Source organism: Protomyctophum parallelum (assembly GCF_964188405.1).
Source record: "Protomyctophum parallelum genome assembly, chromosome: 4".
Lineage (NCBI taxonomy): Eukaryota > Metazoa > Chordata > Actinopteri > Myctophiformes > Myctophidae > Protomyctophum > Protomyctophum parallelum.
The window spans coordinates 19,439,669-19,459,676 of NC_139700.1; the positions used below are offsets into that span (position 1 = coordinate 19,439,669).

Sequence of the window (20,008 nt, forward strand, 5' to 3'; positions counted from 1 at the left end):
AGATACTGTATAGAAGACATCTAATGAGTTAAAATTAATTAGTTCTTTCAGCCACTGCAGCATTCCACACTCCAATGATTTTAAGGGGACTATAAATATTTCAGTATGTAAATGATCTTATTCCAGTGCGGCAGCATTGCAAATTAATTTCCCCTCCATTGCCATATAGAATAGAATTATAGGAGGGAGCACTCCCTTTTACTGAGGAATTGACCCATGATATTGGCTCAAAGCTTATAAATGAGTTTGAATCTGCAATTTGCTCATGCACTGTATGATACTGTAATCTATCATTAGGAATCATCTCAAACTTATATACTCTCCATAGGAGAGTATATAAGTTCATGTGGTTTATTTTTACTTTAGTCAGCTGTTCCTTTAGTGTCAGAACACACACACACACACACACACACACACACACAGTATGTTTTACTCTCTAATGTCAGTTTCATGACATCAAAGTATATATTTCTGCCTTAAGGATTCAGTAACATCTTGATTACACCACTATTGCCAGCACACGAAAGCTGCAAAGTGATTTGGGGCCACTGATAATTTGCTTGCAGCTGCAATAACTTGGGCTTTTTGCTCCAGTCATTGTGACAGGATGGCACAAAAGGAAGGGCAAGATTTAGCCCCCGCAGCTGTGCATACAGGACGACGCGACAGGACGCTAATAAAGTTCAACAACCTAAGCAGGAGAGGCAAGGGATAAAGGGGAGAAGAATTCATTCAGGCTGCTTGATTATTTTCCAGTATTTAAAGCCGAATGTCCAGGCGACATTTGGCTTGAAATACAATAAGTAATATTTGAGCTGAGAGTTGTCCGATTATGTTGCAACCATACACATACAATGAACACTTGATCATAATATAGGGTTACTATGAAATGTCCTCCTCTCACCTCTTTGACTCTCGCAGTGCAACGTTGAATTGGGTTTCTAATATAGAAGTACAGTAATCCATTGTGTCTATATACATGTAGCTATCTGTTTACTGTAGCATCTACTTAACTGATCTTCTCTTGTGTGCCTCTCTCCTCCTATTTCTGTTATTTGTTGAACATTTATACAGTACGCTTCCAAATATCAATGGTTTATGAAAAGCTAAATTTACAGAATGATAATGGTGACAGAAAGGACACAGATGGCTGCCATGACATCATTGTTCATTTCTTCATGTGACCAATGACCATCAAGGCATTTCATACTGTGCAAATCGAATCTAATTTCATATTCACACACACATTATATCACCCCTCTTTTTTGGAGAGAACTTTAAGCAGCGGGAAATTATAACGGCAGCTGTTTACTGAGATAAGCCTTGGTTTTCCAGTGTTGTCTTCATGGGGTCTACTAGTGTAATAATGGAGAAATGTCTGCGGCTGCCGACCATTATTCACAATGTTAAGTGCAGTGTTTTAAAAAGATCCTGTCAGGTGCATAATTCCTGTGATTATTCATGGTCTAGATCATTATTCATTTAGCAGCATCCCTCTTGGTAATTTAGTTTGATGTGGTGGTGTGTCATTCATTCAGATCATATCTGTTTAGCAGCGAGGCTAATTATTCTAGCAGGCTACAGAATACACACACTGTCTATTGTAGTCCATGTCTAGAATTAAATAGTGTGCATAATTCTTGTTGAATCACAGTCTGGGCTCGTGAAAAAAAAGAATCACCTTTCCTGCCTCAAATGAGAACGTGCACAGTGTAATAAAGGTTTATGCATTCAGGTCCATTCCTCCATGTGCAAGGATCGGCATTCATGCTGTTACTGACTAAGGGGGTTATTCCACACATGCAGTGCTTTGGCCCCACATATATCACCAGTAAATACATTATTTTAATTCACAGTCACACCTTATTTACCATGACATTGATATTGAATGCATCCTGCCCTCTAATGTCAGCCCCGTAAAAGAAACACGCCTACATATTTACGTTCATTGACTGGTGAGGGATATATATTGACCATCTCTTTAAAGACCATCAATCAACACAGGCCTACCGTTTATAGTGACAGGCACATTTTAGGTAAACAGGTAATTTATTCTCTGAAATTCTTGGTAGAAGGGATCAAAGACAACAAATAAACCCCCTTAATTAAACTATATTTGCTGCATTTTGGGGCTCTAATCATTTTATTTATATTTTTAAATTGGTAATACTTGTGCAACAGATATACAATAACAGCATATTTTCCATCTTCAAAGTAAACTCTTATGAATGTATGTGAATATTACCGTAATTTAACCGGTCATGTAGTACCGGTCATGTAGGCTAGTACATCTCCATGTAGCCAACTACATGAATATGTAAAATAGCCAAGTGATAAATAGTAGTCATACATGTTGACATAACACATTTAAATCCAAAAACAGTCCTTTTGGATGGAACTAAAGGGACGTCATTTTATGTTGAACCAGATTTGCAGGTGGTTGTCAGAATTGTCAAAATATAATATTATTACCACCATAGTCACCTGTTGTGGATTATGTTCATGAATTTTTCATGAAGTCCACAGGAGAAGGGATTATCTCGTTAAACACTGTGCGATTGGGAGATAAATGAGTATATTTATTTTGATTGATGCACCGACCACAGGAGGAGGCGAGTGTATCTCTGGGAGCCCTGTCAAATCTGTCTGAAAAGAGTCAACAAAATGCTGGGACGTCTCGGGAAATTGGTGCAGCTCACTGTGGCAGGCTCATTAATATGCCATGGGTAGAGGATCTAAACAGTGAATGTAGCAAAGGTCAACAGCTTTTCATGTTTGAGTTTTGCTCGACACAGCACCAGAATCTCAGAACAGTTGCATTCACTCCTACACACCATGGTGCACCAGGCCCCCACACACCCTTAAGGGCAGTATGTGTGCTGAAAATCTGTGGCAAGTCGTTGAGAATTATTTGACTGTAAATTCCTCACCGTAGGATAAGATTTCACATAAAGTCAATAACATAATAAAATTTCATACGCAAACCTGGAATGCCCCCAAAGCAAAACTAAATCTACAAGTGAGAATGTAAACAAACTAGTATGGAAACAGAGGTTGTCATCACTTGGCTTGATTTATGAGAAGTTGATTGATCAGCAATTAAAATGCCTATAGACTTTGAACAAAAACTCATTACAACCATTGTCGTTTAATACTTACATTTTGGAGATATAACAGTAACACTGTTAATTCGAGGACAATTCTAATCCACCCTGTGCGACCTGTGCACCCTGTGCGCATTTCTGGATGTCCTGGGGAGTGGGGACCCCCCCGGGGACCCCCACACAGTACAGTACAGTACAGTACAGTACAGTACAGTACAGTACAGTACAGTACAGTACAGTACAGTACAGTACAGTACAGTACAGTACAGTACAGTACAGTACAGTAACTATAACAATAAATGTATAGTTGCACCAGTGCATGGTACAGATTATGGATAAGGATGATGGAAACAGTGCTGGTGATGATTTCAAGCTATAATATAAACAAAGGGAAACCAAATCAACCAAAGTACATATAACCGAGGGAAGGCCACTTAACAAATGATAAACCAGTACTTGCATCAAATGCACCAAAAGAACAGGAAACACACAAGGAAACTAAATATAACCAGAATACTCAAACTGAATGCCCTTTTGAAGGCCTTCTGCAATCTGTGCAGGTGTGTTCCACTTCCACTCACTCAATTCAACACAATGCAGGTGTGTTGCAACTTGCAAGTGCCCAGTCTGGCTCCTCCCACCCAGGACTAAGCAGGGGATTTTGTTGTACATTTGGTGTCATATTTTAGTTGCACATTCATAATGCACATATATACACAAACTAATGCATATACATTTACACATATTTATCAAAAAGGACAAAACACAAAAAAGGTTGAGATATTATTTCCTATTGTCCTTAACATAACATAACATAGTAGTGTATTGTTAACAATTAACAAACCGGTGCATAAATAACTAAACTAATTGCATTTTCTAAACCTTCATTCATTGTCATGTGTTTCAGTGTTCATTTTTGGGGTATTATTGTTTTTTTTGTTTTGTTTTCTTTTAACTTTTTGGTTGGCCTAAACTCATTTGTTTTTGTATCTATCAATTGGTTTTCACTTTATAACAGTCTGCTTGTTGTTATACCTTTAAAGGTAACCGGAATGCTCGGCAGCAATACTTTTGATTGATTGATTGAAATCTTTATTAACAGTTTGTAGAATTTACAGTACATTTTAAGCACAAACTCAATACAAAGACTGTCAACTGTGAGTGGACGACCCAATTAAGCATTACACTTGTTTACAACAGGGTCCACATTGTTCAATTCATCAAAACATTTAAAGACATACAAACATTTAGAGACATACAAATAGACATTTCTCTGTAGGTAAAGAACAGAACAGGAATTCATCATATGGGAAGCAAAAAAGGGAAAAGATACTATATACAGTGAGGGAAAATGGGGTGGGGGGGTGGGGGGGATTCAGATTTTACAGAGGCCAGTTTCGAATTGCAGCCATCCGTAGGTGCCCTTTGAGAGCGGTTTTGAAGGAGTCAAGGGATTCACATGTCTTAATGACTGTTGGTAGGGCGTTCCACATTTTGGTGGCATAGGAGCGAAAAGAATTTAGTCCCTTGTTTGTGCCGAATCTGGGTTGTACATGGTTTGTTGTACTCCCTCTGGTGTTGTGGGTGTGGACTTCGTTTACATTAAGGAAGTATTTAGACAGGTACATGGGTATCTTGGTGGTGTATCGAATCTTGTGGACCAGACCCATTGCAAGATGCTGTACTCTGTCGTCGACCCTAAGCCATCCCAGCCTGTCAAAGTGGGCAGGGGTGAGGTGGGTTCGGGGGGTGAGGCCAAGTAGGAGCCTGACCAGTTTGTTTTGAGAGGTCTGGAGCCTTGTTTTAAGGGCCTTTGAGGTGCTGTGGTACCAAGAGGTGGATGCATAGTCAAAGAAACCTTGTACGAGGGCTCCTGTTAAGGTCTTCAAGGTGTTTTTGCTGACCAGTGAGGAGATCCTGTAAAGGAATCTTGTTCTTTGATTGACTTTTTTGATTACGTTGGTGGCCATTTTATCACCGGAAAGATTGGCCTCCAGGATGGAACCTAGGTAGGTAATTTCATCTTTTCGTGTGATAATATTGTCACCCACTCTAACCAAGAAGCCATCTGCCTTGCTGATACCTACTCGGCCTAGAATGTGCAATATGTTCTGTCTTGTTTTCTTCTTCTGTTATGTTTTGTCCGTTGCCCTGCCATGAAATAGAACGGGTTGTAGTTTTAACCATAGTTTATGCTTCAGTTTTTTAATTTTCTTTGAAAGATGTTGACAAATCTTGAAAAGTGTGTAATACTTTTGAACAACCTGTTTTGAGGTCGCCGTATTTGACTGGGGCTGAATAGTTATTGGTGCCTATCGTTCCTGTTTCTCCTTTAAACTGGTTGACCATTTTGTTTGTTTAAAAAACCCAAAACAAATGGAATTAATAAAACCTCAAAACTGTTGTGCCTTGCCTGCCTGGATCCTTACAGGTTCACTTGCTAATTAGAGGACGTGTTGGTCAACACCATTAGACCTTAGACTCCAGACAATACAATACAAATACAATGTTATTTTGTGTTTATGTATAAATGTTAAAGGTTAATGTTCTTAGTCCTACAATTTGTCACATACATTTCTGTATGCAAGATTTGTTCTCCGCATTTGACCGTGCCGCGTGCCGTGCTGCGCTCGGGAATCATTTTGTACTACCCCCCAATCCAAACCTTGATGCTGAGTGCCAAGCAGGGAGGCATTGGGTCCCATTTTTTACAGTCTTTGGTATGACCCGGCCTGGGATCGAACCCGACCTCCCAGTTTCAGGGCACTGAGGGCAGACACTCTAACAGCTCTGTCCAAAGTGCGTAATGTAATGTGACATAAGGCTGAAAAAAGGCTGAGATACACTTTGACACCTGACAAAAGACCAATGAGACCATTGATATTAAATATTGATGAAGATAGTTAAATAGAATCGTTTAAATCATAAGCTAAATTATGTAGTTGGCCCTTGGGGTGTTTTCATATTTTCTAATATACCCCCCTTTGAAAAAGGTTTGGACACCCCTGCTCTATAACCACAAGGCCACTGAGCTGGTGAGCTGGTGATATCTCAAGCAAGTTGCAAGGCTTCTTAGAAACTACAGTATGTGTTCATGAAAAGGGTTGTCATGTCAAGTACCACTAGCAGTCAGACCACTGTATGGGCCTTAATTGAGAAATCAGGACTGGAGTGAGGGTTATTTGAAGGAAATTCCAGGTAGGTGAGGGTTATTGATTACATAGTTACACAGTTGTTTAGCACCGATTTGTTCTGCAAAGTGAAATGAAAATAATGCTCTAGGGCTGTTGAATGTTTAAAGCATGATTGCACAGACTAACTAACTATACTGGTGCAACTAATTTTGTGTTTTCTATACTGCTGAAGCAAAGGCAACATGTCCACCAGCTGTGTTTGAGATGGGGCCAGCCAGCATTGAGCACCTTTAAAGCCATTCTTTTCACACCAGGGTGGCAGTCTTTCATGTCTGCCTGTTACGTCAATGTTAAAAATGTTGCTTCTCAAAGGCCATCAGTGAAGGGCAGCTCAGGGCTGTGATTGCAGAGGGGGTGTTGCAGGAATCAGGTTCTTGCTGGATCGACAAAATGATGAAATATGACACCTTGAAAGTTGTGCTTGTAAAAATGCATCAGTATTTTTGTTGTAATAAAACAAAGGATGTACGCATGAGTCATTATACTCATCACTGTTTTCGCCACAATCTTGCACAGGAATGGTGTCAGCTGGAAGCAAAACAGCAATTAAAATGGTCATTCTACTTGGTGAGATTCAAGTGTTTCTTTGACTATTAATTTATGTGATGGGTAAGGGTTTCATGATCAGAGAGAGCACACAAGCACAGAGCAGTGAGATCCACTTCTGTTCTAAGGGGTGGAGGGCGGCTGTCCGTGTAGCTTAAGCTGGGGGGGGGGGGGGGATATTTCACTTCAGTTTGATCCTAAAACACAGGTGCAGCTTTCTTGGAGTCCTCTGTATTTCCCCCTCCCTTTCTCACATGCCTGTTTGTCCATCTGATCCTCCATTTACAGTATAATTATTGGCTTTGTATTCTCCCCCCCCCCCCCCCCCCCCCAACCAATGATTTACTGAGTTGGATGATTATTTAAAGTCCACAAATCTATTGTGGACCACAATAGATAATAACATTAACCCAGCTCTGTGGAAAATCAGCATCAGTAAAATACAAAATGATCAAAGGGAAAAAAGTGAATAATATGAATTTAATGTAGCCCTAACAAATCACTTTAATTATTTGCAGAAGTCCTGTGTGAGGAATCCTCTCCTCCCACATGGACTCCTGATCCAGTTGTCTTGACACAGCTCGTGGGAATTAAATGGGGTCCTCGGCAAAGAAGACTTCGGGTCCCGGCGGCGTCATGCAGAGACGATCATTGTCTCTCTCACACTTTCTAACAAGCCATTTCACAACATCGAATCAAGGCATCGGGCCAGCCTGATCAGCGGCACTTCAGCAGCAGCTAGCCCTCGGGTCTCTTTTTCTCTCGACGTCGACCATAAGCAGCGCTAGGAGTGCTGGAATAAACGCACGGATGATGAGACCGTTTGGGAGTTAATCTGTTTAAACATTTTCACGCTTTTTGACCGTCATAGTAGGAGTCAAATGAATTAAACAGACGAATGGTTGCAAAGAAGCCTGACTCCGCCAGGACAGCCGAAATGAATATGAACTAAGAAAAATCACTTTTATTTCATTGTGCAAAATTTAGTTCACTTTGAGACCCTTCCGGTGGACATAATGTGTAGACTGGCGCATTTACCACTACGAAAGACAACAATGAGTGCGTTTTATTTGGGATTACTGTGACAGATACAGCGGGTATTTTGGAGAGATTTAGGAGTCTCGCTCTTGCGCTATCATCTGGTTGCGCAGGACTCAAGTCGTGGAGAGCCCATGCAGTCGCAAAGGTTAGTTTGTTCGACACTTTGATTTGAACCGATATTAGATTAGTTAAAATACGTATAGCCTACTCACTCACACTGTTATTCTTCACGTTTGGTTAGATGTTCCAAACGGTCAGCCCCATGTTTAGCCACAAAATATCCTATGGTTATATGATTATTTCAGATACCGGCAACCGGTTTTCAGCGTGCTAGTATAATGATATAAAACTGTAATATACCGAATTTTAAGGTGGGCCTATGCCGCCTATCGGCTAGTAAATCAAAAATATTCGTAAATCTGCAAAAGTGTAGGCCTATCTAAAACATGATCCATGATGTATATTCCACCAAATATAGGATACTTTGATCATTGGCTATTGCTGTTTTTTCTTCTTCTTTTTTTACAGCTATAGTTCATTTCCATATTATTTAATTATTCAGTGAGGTCATTGCAGACGAATCATAAATGCATATTATACGGTTCCATAAGTCGAGTGGAAACTATTTTTCTATAAATAATGATATTGTCAGTCAGTGTGGGTAAAATAAGCCAGGTTATTGTCAGCTGATAGGCACCTTTCACGCAGCCTTACTGCATAACTGTGGCAATTAGGTTAATAGACTTCTCCGAATTTAATGACAGGTTTTGCTTGTCCTCAATGCCCATGCACTAATGCCATGTGCGTTTGTGTCATGATTTGAGGTTTCAAGCTCATAACAAGCGCCATCTGTTGGAAGAGAATAAATCCTCCCATGCAGATTGTCAAAACGGAGGCGCCTAAGTATAATGTTTTATAATTCGCAAAGCATATGAGAGGTATAGGGTCAATTTGCTCACATTTTGAAAAAAATAATTAAATCAATAAGTGTTTAAGCTTATATATAGTAGGCTAGAGTAGCCTATAATACATTCAATTAGCCTACTGCAGGCTTGACATGAGAGATATTATTGAGCACAGCAGCATCAGCATACAATCATATTGCATATAGGATATAGCATACATTCAGTTTGCTTAGACGTCACGTTTCATAATGAAACTGATGGCGTTTGGAGTAGCCCTACATATATCTATTTCTCTGTTGTATCCCTTATGCTGGGAATTATTTATCTTTGTTAAAAGGTATAGGGTACAGGTGTATGTTCCTGATATATGAGCGTTTTAACATTTTATTTTAGGCCTATTTATATAAGCCTAGATTATGTGTAATTTATGTGTTTATGTTGACTATAAACTAGAAAAAACTCAATGACTATTTAATACATTATTATTAACCTGCTTTAATTATTCAACAGGTCAATCAATCAATTGATAAACATCAATTTGTTATATCGAGCTGTCATTCGGTCATATCATATGGTTCATAATTGGCATATCTCTATAGCAAACACCTGGTAACGATTTTTTTTCGTTTTTTCCATGAGCAGTCATCAGAATAATTTACAGTGCATGTCTAATTCAGAACAGAGAAAGTCCCTGGGCATAGCCTATTATAATGGCGGATACAGCCCTGCCTCCCTGTTACTATACTATAGTAAACAATATCACAATTTACTGAGTGTGAAAGGTGATTATAATAGAAACAGGTTATAGCCTATATGCTGCCGAATTCATGAGAATAATGAGAAAGAATGTGAGCTACAGCCTACAGTATAGCCTATATTATTCAACTTTCAAAGTTAAATTGTCTTTTTTTTTTTTAATACTGTTTTTATTAGGCATTTTTTGTATATGACAACTTATAAGACAATCTTTGACAATAATAATGAGTTATTCAGTTATATAAAATGAAAGATAAAGACAGATAATGTAAAAAAGTTAAATTGTCTTTGAATGGAACATGCATGGCTATCAATTTGTGGTGAGACTGGTTTCAATTGTCTTACATTGATGATTCATGAGAAACTTTTCCAATCAGCATGTGAGACGACATCCAATCAATGCTTAGTCATTCACAGGTGCTGATGACACCTGGATTTGTCATTACAAGTAGCCTGCCTACATGTAAAAAACACGTGCAGGCGCAGCCTCTATTTGTGTAGGCCTACTATATGTTTCATTGCCATATGCCTACAACTTGGGGACCTGGATTTGTGAAATCCTTCATTTAAATGTATGCCAATGCCATTCATTACATTATATCCAGAGGAACCAGTCTCTGTTGCCCACGCTGTCTGGAAGCATGTTGAAACAGCCTAAAACCTCTTGTATAGGCTATCTATCAACTAGTCAAGGGACAACAATGTCATTGTCATTCAACGCACTCTGGAAAAATACAGGCACAATCAGTGTGTGGCTAGCAATGCAATGCATGCACTGGGCTGGCAGTGTTTGTGTTCAGTAGACCTACTGTTGGTTGTAGCATAGGCAAGGCACCAGTGTCTATAGTCTGTGTTATTCACTGACATGTGTCAATTTATATTGTGATACAATATGTGTGTGTGTGTGTGTGTGTGTGTGTGTGTGTGTGTGTGTGTGTGTGTGTGTGTGTGTGTGTGTGTGTGTGTGTGTGTGTGTGTGTGTGTGTGTGTGTGTGTGTGTGTGTGTGTGTGTGTGTGTGTGTGTCCACTCCATATTCCCCGCAGTTTGTGATTGCAGCGCATGCAGTAGCCTACTACAAACAATTCTTTGGGCAAAGCACTAAGCAGCGCTGCGGGTCAAAATGACTTCGTCGTAAAAGTGTGAGATGTAATTTGAAACTGAGAAGGGACTTAAGGGCAGAACGGCCAGCTCTGATTGGCTCAGTCAGTAGCAGCCCGAGACGTTGCACCTTCTTGACACTCCCTGAAAGGAAGATCGATTGCATGCCTGTCCCGTTCGCTGTGGATTGGAATTCAATTGCATTGAGCCGAGTAGTTGTAGCGTAACAACACTGTAACTACTAGTGGAAGACTGGAAGTGGTGATGGTCGCACACCGCTCGCTCCTATATGGATTGTGCTCTTGCTCTTCAGTCGGTTTGCTTAACTGCCTCTATCCTTCCGTGATCTGCTTTGAACAGGGAGAGGAGTGAAGTGCGACCCCGAGCTGGATGGATGGTTATGGGGAAAAGTGCAAGACCCTCGGCCCTTGAAGTCTTCAAAATCCTCGCCGTGTTTCTCTCAATATTTCCGTGTGGTAAGTTGCAAAATACTCATCGTAGACATACACGTCCACGATTAAGAGCAGGAACTGGACGTGTCGGCAGTGCACTGCAGTGTTTAACGTGTATTTCTTTCCGCTGGAATGTCGTTGTGCGTGCCAGAGTCGTGTTAAATTATGTCCATCCAAGCAAGCTACTAAACGATTAGCCTATACTAATCGATTGAAATGCACATTAGAAAAGGTCGTTTGCAAAATGGTTCCCCGAATTGCCCGGGTCGTAATGACTTTTACTTCAACATTTAAAAAGGCTTAAAATCTTTGCTTTTGGCTGCATCATGATGCATCTTTTACATAGTTGCAAGTGCAACTTGCATCTACTTTTAGCCTGTGTGATGGTATTATTATTATTCCGAATGAATTATTAAGTGAGCACTGAGCAATATAGAACACCGTCAAATGGTGAAATGGACGTGGTTTTTGTGTGAGACGAGACCTGCTGCTCTCCTCTCTGGGCTCAGGCTGTGGTGTGCTCCCGCTGCAGACTGAGCCCTGCAGTCTTGTTGTGTTTGGGGGATGGGGATACGGGAATTGGGGGGGTCGTGGTATGGTATGGGGGTCTTTACCATTAGCTCCTTCAAATTACCTTTTCATGCAAGCCGGAAACGGCAATTTGCAGTGTTTTCATTGCTGTTATTTCTAAGAATAGGCTATATGCAATGCATGGTTTGGTATATAGGCTATTTGATGTGGAACAGAAGATTATTAAAAATCAACCAGAACCATGCAAACGATAACATTGTTGACAAACAGTCACACGTCACACCTTATCGGCTGTCTATAATAAAGGAACACCTCATTCAAGTGAAGTTAGGTGCATTTGCCAACCCTTATCGTTATCGGTCTCCCTTTCAAGTCTCTTACCGTCAAACAACAAAGTGATAGCGATAGTTGTGGCGCTTATTTCAGGTTAAGATTGGTATGTTGCCAGCCAGTCAGCCACCGACCCTATTAAACATTAGAGCAATGAAACGCATATTGTATAGGCATACAATTCAAATTACAAAATATATACGTTTGGCTCCAACGTTTTGATATGTTATCCTTCTGATGTTTGGTGAAACTTGTTTCTCCTATATAAATGAAAGCTTTGTTAGCGCTGGCAATCTCCCAGTCAGTTACCGCAGTAAACATTTGCGTATGGAAAAAGGTCTGAAGGACATTTGTGTTAGAGTTGCTCAGATATAGCTACCACTGAAGAAAGACATTTCATAGGCTGCATGCACCTTTGGAGCAGTTTTATGTTAATGGTAGGCCTACATTATTTTAGAACCTGCAGCCAAAGCCACTTCTTTCAAGATGATTATAAAAGCTGTAATACTCATTGATTACAGTGCTTACAGTGTATCCAGTTTGACCTGAAGAATGGCCTGTCACAGTGGTCCTGAAGACCCTAATTCATTCAGTAGCAGTTATTTTATTTGAGCCTGAGCAGGTTGCCTCTTCAAAAAACCAGTGTATCATATAGTTGATGATTTAGACACTCACTTTCACATTTATTTTTTAGTAATTTGCTAAATCTGAGAAATATCTTTATTTTTATAATGTCAAAAACAAAATAGGAGAAACCTTATGCATCATTGCTGATAATTAACTAATTTCGATATATTTGTATCAACAATGATAAGGGCAATAATAAACAAGCATTATCAATTCAAATGTAGGCTATTTACGCCTTATTATGTATTGCTTCTACAGGTTGTGGCATGGTCACCTCTTTGTTTTAAGTAACATGTGTGTCCTTTCCCATGACAGTGAGTCTCCAGTGCAAGATCCTCAAGTGCAACTCAGAATTTTGGGCCTCCACCTCAAACTCTGGCCCAGAGGAGGAGTTTTGTACTGCACTGCGGGCCTACAATAGCTGTGTGCGCCGGACTGCACGCACCTGTAGGGGTGACCTGGCATACCACTCAGCCCAACATGGCATAGAAGACCTTATGAGCCAACACAACTGCTCCAAGGAGGGGCCCACATCCCAGCCACATGCCCGCACACCACCCCCTCCCCCACCGCCACAGCTGCCACCTGACAGTCAAGAGCGCTCGGATGGCCCGGAGGTTTGCCACTATGAGCGCAGTCTCCCGCGTCACTCAGCCCCGCCCAACTACACCCACTGTGGCTTCTTTGGAGACCCACACCTCCGAACCTTTACTGATGATTTCCAGACCTGTAAGGTTGAAGGGTCCTGGCCACTTATCCACAACAAATACCTGTCTGTTCAGGTGACCAACACCCCTGTAGTACCTGGGTCCATGGCTACAGCAACCAGCAAGGTATAAATAATGATATCCCTATCATTCTCATCCTATGTTCATATTCACACAGAACACTGGAGTTATTGTCTCCACCAGGCTGAAGGTATGGGGAAAGAGTATTTTTTGCACTCCGTCCGTGAGTGTGTCCGTCCGTCCGTCCATCCGTCCGTTAACAGCTAATCTCCGGCACCGTTGGCCTGATCCATGCCAAACTTTGCACACACACTCCCTGGATGCCAACGACGAACCTCTGCCCCAAATATTCGGCCTGTTATAGAGCCACCATGAGGCTGATTTTGGCAAAACACATTTCTGTAGATTACTCGTACACATTTTATCCATACATCACACAATTCGGTATACACTATCTCCATAGTCATGTGATCAATACGGATCTGCACCATTTCCCATCTTTCATCCTGATTGGCTAAGATTGGCTTCCAAAGCTCACATGATTGGTCCGTTTTGAACAAAATGCCACAAATCACAAACACAATGTGCAATTTCCGTGAAATTATACACGCACATTTCCACTAGGCTGAGGATGACATGCCAAATCAGCATCCCGGTGGCGCTATAATAGGGCAATTCCTGTTTTACCTATAACTACATCGATCTGTGTACAATTTATGTAATCACACTCCCTAGAAGCCATGGAAAAACATTTCCCTGCATTCCTCCACATCTGCCGGTTATAGCGCCACCATGAAGCCGATTTCTGCAAAACACATTGTTTATATTAGTCGCACAGATTTCATCCAAATCTCACAAATCTCCAAATCTGTAGTCATGTGATCAAGACGAGTCTGTTGGATTTCTCAGATTCTACACTGATTGGCTAAGATTGACTTCCAAAGTAGAGTGTCCCGTTTTGTAAAAAATGCTGCAAATGTCCTGCTCATCCAAAATTCTATCCTCAGAGATGCTATGAGTGATCTGGCTCTGCATTTCCTCAACAAAATGAAGAAAATTATTGCAAAAAACAAACAAACAAAAAAAACATTTTATATAACACGTTTATATTACTTCTAAACATTTTGCCAAACATCACACACACTCCTATCCTCCTGGTGGAGACCTGTGCCCAGATGGGCACTTTTTCTAGTTTGTTCTATTCTAACCATAATTCCGACTTGGACTTATGGCTTGTTTGCAAGTTGGGACTTGGGTCTAGCAATGCATAATAAAAACATATTTTGACAGAGCAGAAATCAAATATCTATGTGCATGTTTTGCTCGCAATAGTGTCTTATCCACTTTAATGTGGTCAAAGTTGTGGTGGGAGCGGTCAGGTTTTAGTGTGGACTCTGGTTAACATTTGGATTGGTTCCATAACAGACAAAGAGGCCATATATGGAACAATTGCAGAAATCTTGAAAGTACGTTTTATAAATGATATGTCAGTTCAGTATAATGGCAACGTTATTTCATCAAATATGTCTATGGGCCTCCAGCATGCTCACTTTTCACTTTCCCTGAGGACAAGGCAAGATTGATGTTTGGTCTGCTTTGCGTGTATAAGTCCCTGCTATACCAGAGACTTTAGAACGTGTTGTTTCAACTAAGTGTTCAAGCCATGCAGGGAACTGCCGATACTTTCTCCACTTTAGCTGGCTCACATACCTCATAAATTATCGTTGTTTTCTTTTATGGTACATTGGATAGGCGGGATGGCTGTCCCTGAAATGGCCTTGGGTAGAACTTAAGGTCATAAACAAAGAATTAGGGGACAGACAGTATACTTCAGTTACAGTTTATCCGCATTTGGTATCATTTTGGAAACCGTTCTAATGTGCCTTGGTCACTCTGCAGAATAGCATGAGTGCAGCATTTAAACTGAGGTATAAGAGGACTTTGTCCACAATCACAATTTGAAGAAAGAGCAATTTTCTGCAATCAAGGTCTCTTAATGATGTTCTATTTAGCATTCAGGGTTTTTAAAGTAATGGTATTTTTATACTGCTGTTCTTGGAAGCAAATGAGACAGCTTTTCAAGATCTAGAGTCTGGACAAAGGGAAAACAAGACAGCAGCCAATACCACCTGTGCAAACAAGGCTCCCATGGCTAGATAGGCATGTTTCTACAGCTTCAGGGAATAGCACTGGCTAATGTTAGCTTTGTTTATTTGATTGGATAATTAAATAAGTTGTGCATTTCCCTTCATCATTAAACGATTCACATATGAACCACTAAAATCCTAAAAGTGGTCAAAATTTGTATTTATGTGATGATGTGTCAGCACTTGGGAAACTGGGAAATGATTGGTGTAGCATGACCTCGCTAGTAGGTAGTGAAGTGAAGTGACAAGTGAGTCTTTAGGCTGAACCTGGTATAACTGCAGTGACAGCAGCTCATTGGCTTCTTAATGAAACTGAGCTCACAGAACGGTGAGCAGTCGTACTTAATTAGGCACAGAGCATATCCCCCTGCTCTGGCCCAATGCCACTCCCTGGAGCACAGCTCTGGGGTTCACACGCAGGTTTTTCAGCTCCATGAATGGATCGTCTTTGTGTCTGCAAACTGAGGCCTGATTTAACATGGCCGAGACTCATGTTTTTTGAGGGCGTTTACCTTGGCCTCCCCCATGTTGAGCCATAGCTGAAATGTGACACTTAAGTGGGGTGGTAGGTTGGATAGGACTATATTGCTCAAACTTGTTCTAAAAGAAAAAGTACAAAGATTCCCCTTACTTATTTAGACAGTGCACCCACCGACCAGTTGTTAGAACATTTACGGCGCTGATATGCTGAATTAAAAAAAAAATTGGTTTGTCTGAAACATAACATCATCTTGTGGGTCCTCGTCATGTTCAATTTGCATTTCTTAGAATATTCATGTTTACAGCGATGACTTCTAATGGTTTCTCTCTTTCTCTTTCCACAAAGCTGACAATCATCTTTACAAACTTTCAAGAGTGTGTGGACCAGAAGATGTACCATGCCGAGACGGATGAACTACCTGCAGCATTTGCTGATGGGTCTAAGAATGGTGGAGACCGGCATGGAGCTAACACGCTCCGTGTGGTGGAGAAGGTGCCTGGGCAGCACGTGGAAATTCAGGCCAAGTACATTGGAACAACAATAGTGGTTCGGCAAGTAGGACGCTATTTGACCTTCGCCGTGCGAATGCCGGAGGAGGTTGTCAATTCTGTGGAGGAAGGCGACAACCAGGACCTATACCTCTGTCTTCATGGTTGCCCCACGAACCAGCGCATTGACTTCAGGACCTTCAGGGCTAATGCGGCCGAGACTCACGGCGTGGGCAGGGTCCGGAGCGGTGCTGCTACGCATGGTTTCACCTACCAGTCCGCCAAGGCCAAGTGTAAAGAACGCCTCCCCGTGGAGGACCTATATTTTCAGTCATGCGTGTTTGACCTCCTCTCCTCTGGAGACATAAACTTCACCATGGCTGCCTACTATGCCTTTGAGGATGTAAAAATGCTCCACTCAAACAGTAACAGATACCACATCTACGAAAAGGATGCATTTATAGGTAACTCGGCACAGAGGGTGAAAAATCTACCCTCACTCTTCCTCCTGAACTGTCTGGCTGTGTTGCTGTGGATTGAGCATTGCCTAGTTCATCTATAGTCATGTTCAAGCAGCATCTTCACGATCTGTCAGTTAGTGGTAAATGAGTGCTCTTGTTGTGTTGTACTTGTACATCAGCTCCACTCCGGTGCTCTGCTTCTTGTCTTGTGTGACCGGTGGCTGCCCGGCCAGGCCACCCTTACCTCCGAATGGGGACTCTGTTGTTTACGTGTACTACTCAGCCTCGTCCCAGCAGTACGTCTCATTTTTGTTGCATCGCCATGTCTCAACTTCAGTCGATGGGACGAGTTACCCTGGCTCCTTACCTATCATCATTCAGCTGGTCTGTAGGACCGGTCTTTGATGGCGGGTGTGGTGGTGAGAGAGACCCCACTACCGCCAGAGCTCTGGGTATCCAGCTGGGATTAAATCCCACATTCCCACTGGGGCTGCATGCCTATGAGAGGCTGGATGAGATGATCTCTTGCAGAAAGAGGAGTTTGCTGATCCTCCTCTACTGATCCCCTCGTTGGTGCCAAGGCAGTGACGTTTTCTGTGGCTCATGTGGCTCCAGTTGGGGACCTGACAGGAGCTTTTGTTAACCTATGTCCAGAAGGAGCCCCATGTTTGATTAGCTTCCAGCTTTGGAAAGGCCCGAGCCTTTCGTAGGAAGTGCTCAGCCAAAAGGATGTCAGTGCAGTGTCTCCAGTTGTCTGCTGTGGAGATTAATAGGTCATATTGTTGTGTGTGTGTGTGTGTGTGTGTGTGTGTGTGTGTGTGTGTGTGTGTGTGTGTGTGTGTGTGTGTGTGTGTGTGTGTGTGTGTGTGTGTGTCTGTGTGTGTGTGTGTGTGTGTGTGTGTGTGTGTGTGTGTGCGCGCGTGCGTGTGTTACAGGGAGAGAGGGACAGAGTGAGTGAGAGAACACTCTCCTCGGAAATGGGAAATAGAGCTTGTAGGGGAGAACTATTTCCTATGTCTTTATATTACACCCAATACTCTAATATAGAAAATTCATGGTGGTCTAGGGTCAGTTGAAACTGAATATCTGCCAAGTAGCAAATTATAACTGAACTGGCACAGAGTTGTTATTTCACTCCTACCATCTGTTTGTAAACTACAGACACACAAATCCTTGTCATTATGACCACAGTCAGTGTTTGATATTGTAATGATTTGTTTTTCATCAAATGATCAATTCCTTATATAACATTTACTTACTGTAACACAACAGCTAAGAACAAATTTAGCTAAAGGGCATCAAGAATGCAGCAACGTTTACAGATTGTTTACTTACCTCTTGAACCATCAATCAACAAATATCCATGGGGGGAAAAAGGGATCTACTCTTACATTTTGTGAATGTTTTTTCCCCCTTCAATGTGGCCATCTGTCTCCAGCAAAGGTGCAGATGTTGGCTGTTATTTGGACCGGTTCTAGTTAGAAACTAACTTTAAGTGATCTTGCCTATATTCATAGTTACATACTAGCCAGTTTTTGCATTTACAATCTGCTGACATGGCTTGGAACAAATTATTAGCATATGTGCGTAGACATGCATTCATGGCGTAAGTGTTTGCCAAAGAAACAAGCCCCCGTGCCAACTATTTCCTAACAGTAAAAGTTTCATCTCTCCGTCTATTTGGAGGAGTTTAGTGATTCACATTGGGGATTCTTAGTTGTATGTGTATATAAGTTGTCTCAGTGGGTGAATTTGTGGTAGCAAAAAGGCCAAAATGCTTTCACAGAACCACAGTGACATGTATACACTGTAAGACTACCATTTGCTTCTGTGCTGCAGTTTTAACCGTTGCTTTTCTGATGTTCATGAAAACATTCCTTGCTACGGGAGTTTTCCATTTAAGTTTTGGCTCTCAAATACAGTGTCTGCCTGGTAATGTAGTAGTATAGTTGTCATCCTCTTAGATACTATTACATCTTTGGGAAAGGTTTCATGGTAATATTTACTTACACTGAAGTATTTGGCAGAAATTACTACTGCTATGGAAAGTATCAATGCAGATTGACAAAAAAGTGATCACGCCAACAAATAAAAATGATTGTAATGTTGAATCTTGTGTTAATAGGTGTAATTTGTATTGTGGTTTTATAGTACAGTATATGGTTCTAAATGTGTAATGTGAGATTGTATATATGTTTGTGAGTTGCTGAGTTAAATTTGTATTTTACCTGTTGTGTTGAATTTATCACTACAATTTTGTATATGAGAAACGTTTTATTGAATGTGAACCTTTTTTTAAAGGATTTTGCAAAAGTATGAACACAACAGAACAGCCAGTTATGTGTAGTTACAGTATATATTGATAGTTTACACTGGTCCGATCTTGGTGCCAGTTCTCTATGGTCCTGATAACATCCAGGTTATGTTTTAAGCTCACTCTGGTTACTTGGTGTTAGATCAAACTCTACAGGCTGGATGCACTCCAGCCCATTTAAAAAGGGAATGGAAAATGTTCTGAGGTGTTCATGTTTTTGATTTAAAAGCACTTTATGATTTGATTTCATTTAGCTCTTGCTTTGTTTGAACTTGATTGTGAATAGAGGTTGTCATACTTGTAATAGTATAACATTGAGAAGAAAATAATAAAAAATAAGAAGCCAAATGGGACATGCCAGAAAGATCAAACTGTGTTTGTAATGTAGAGCAAAAGTGGTGCCACACTCACCATCTGTTTATAATGTAAATTATTTATTGAATAAAAGATAATGTCTTGTTAATGAGTTGCCTTTTGTATTTGTTGAATGCTGGAGCATTTGTAAAGTGTCCTCTTGTTCTGATGTGCAATATGCAACACTTGACTGCCCCCTGCTGTAAATAACTCAAAATCACAAATGACTGCTCGAAACTTGACCCATCTCTGCTGTCAGGGAGAAAGCACCAAAGTCTAAAATGTTCATTTTTCAGGAAATAAAGAAAACCTTACATTTAAAAAAAATAATGCAATACTGCCTCATCAAAGTTGGTATTGTGACTATATATTGCCAATTATTTACATGAGATGGGGAGAGCTGGTGGAGTTAGCTGCTTTAGCAGACAGTTCGAGGGTCAAATGGAGTTA

At 40.9% G+C, this 20,008-nt stretch overlaps 1 protein-coding gene across 1 annotated transcript; it reads left to right on the forward strand.

Moving 5' to 3' along the window:
- Window positions 1–7,325: 7,325 nt before the first annotated feature.
- rgma (repulsive guidance molecule BMP co-receptor a) lies at window positions 7,326–19,794 on the forward strand. The gene is made up of 4 exons (XM_083763130.1): window positions 7,326–8,030; window positions 11,006–11,121; window positions 12,901–13,418; window positions 16,287–19,794. Exons 1-4 carry the CDS (start codon window positions 8,017–8,019, stop codon window positions 16,989–16,991), a joined length of 1,353 nt encoding a protein of 450 aa, XP_083619256.1. The 5' UTR covers window positions 7,326–8,016; the 3' UTR covers window positions 16,992–19,794.
- Window positions 19,795–20,008: the final 214 nt, after the last annotated feature.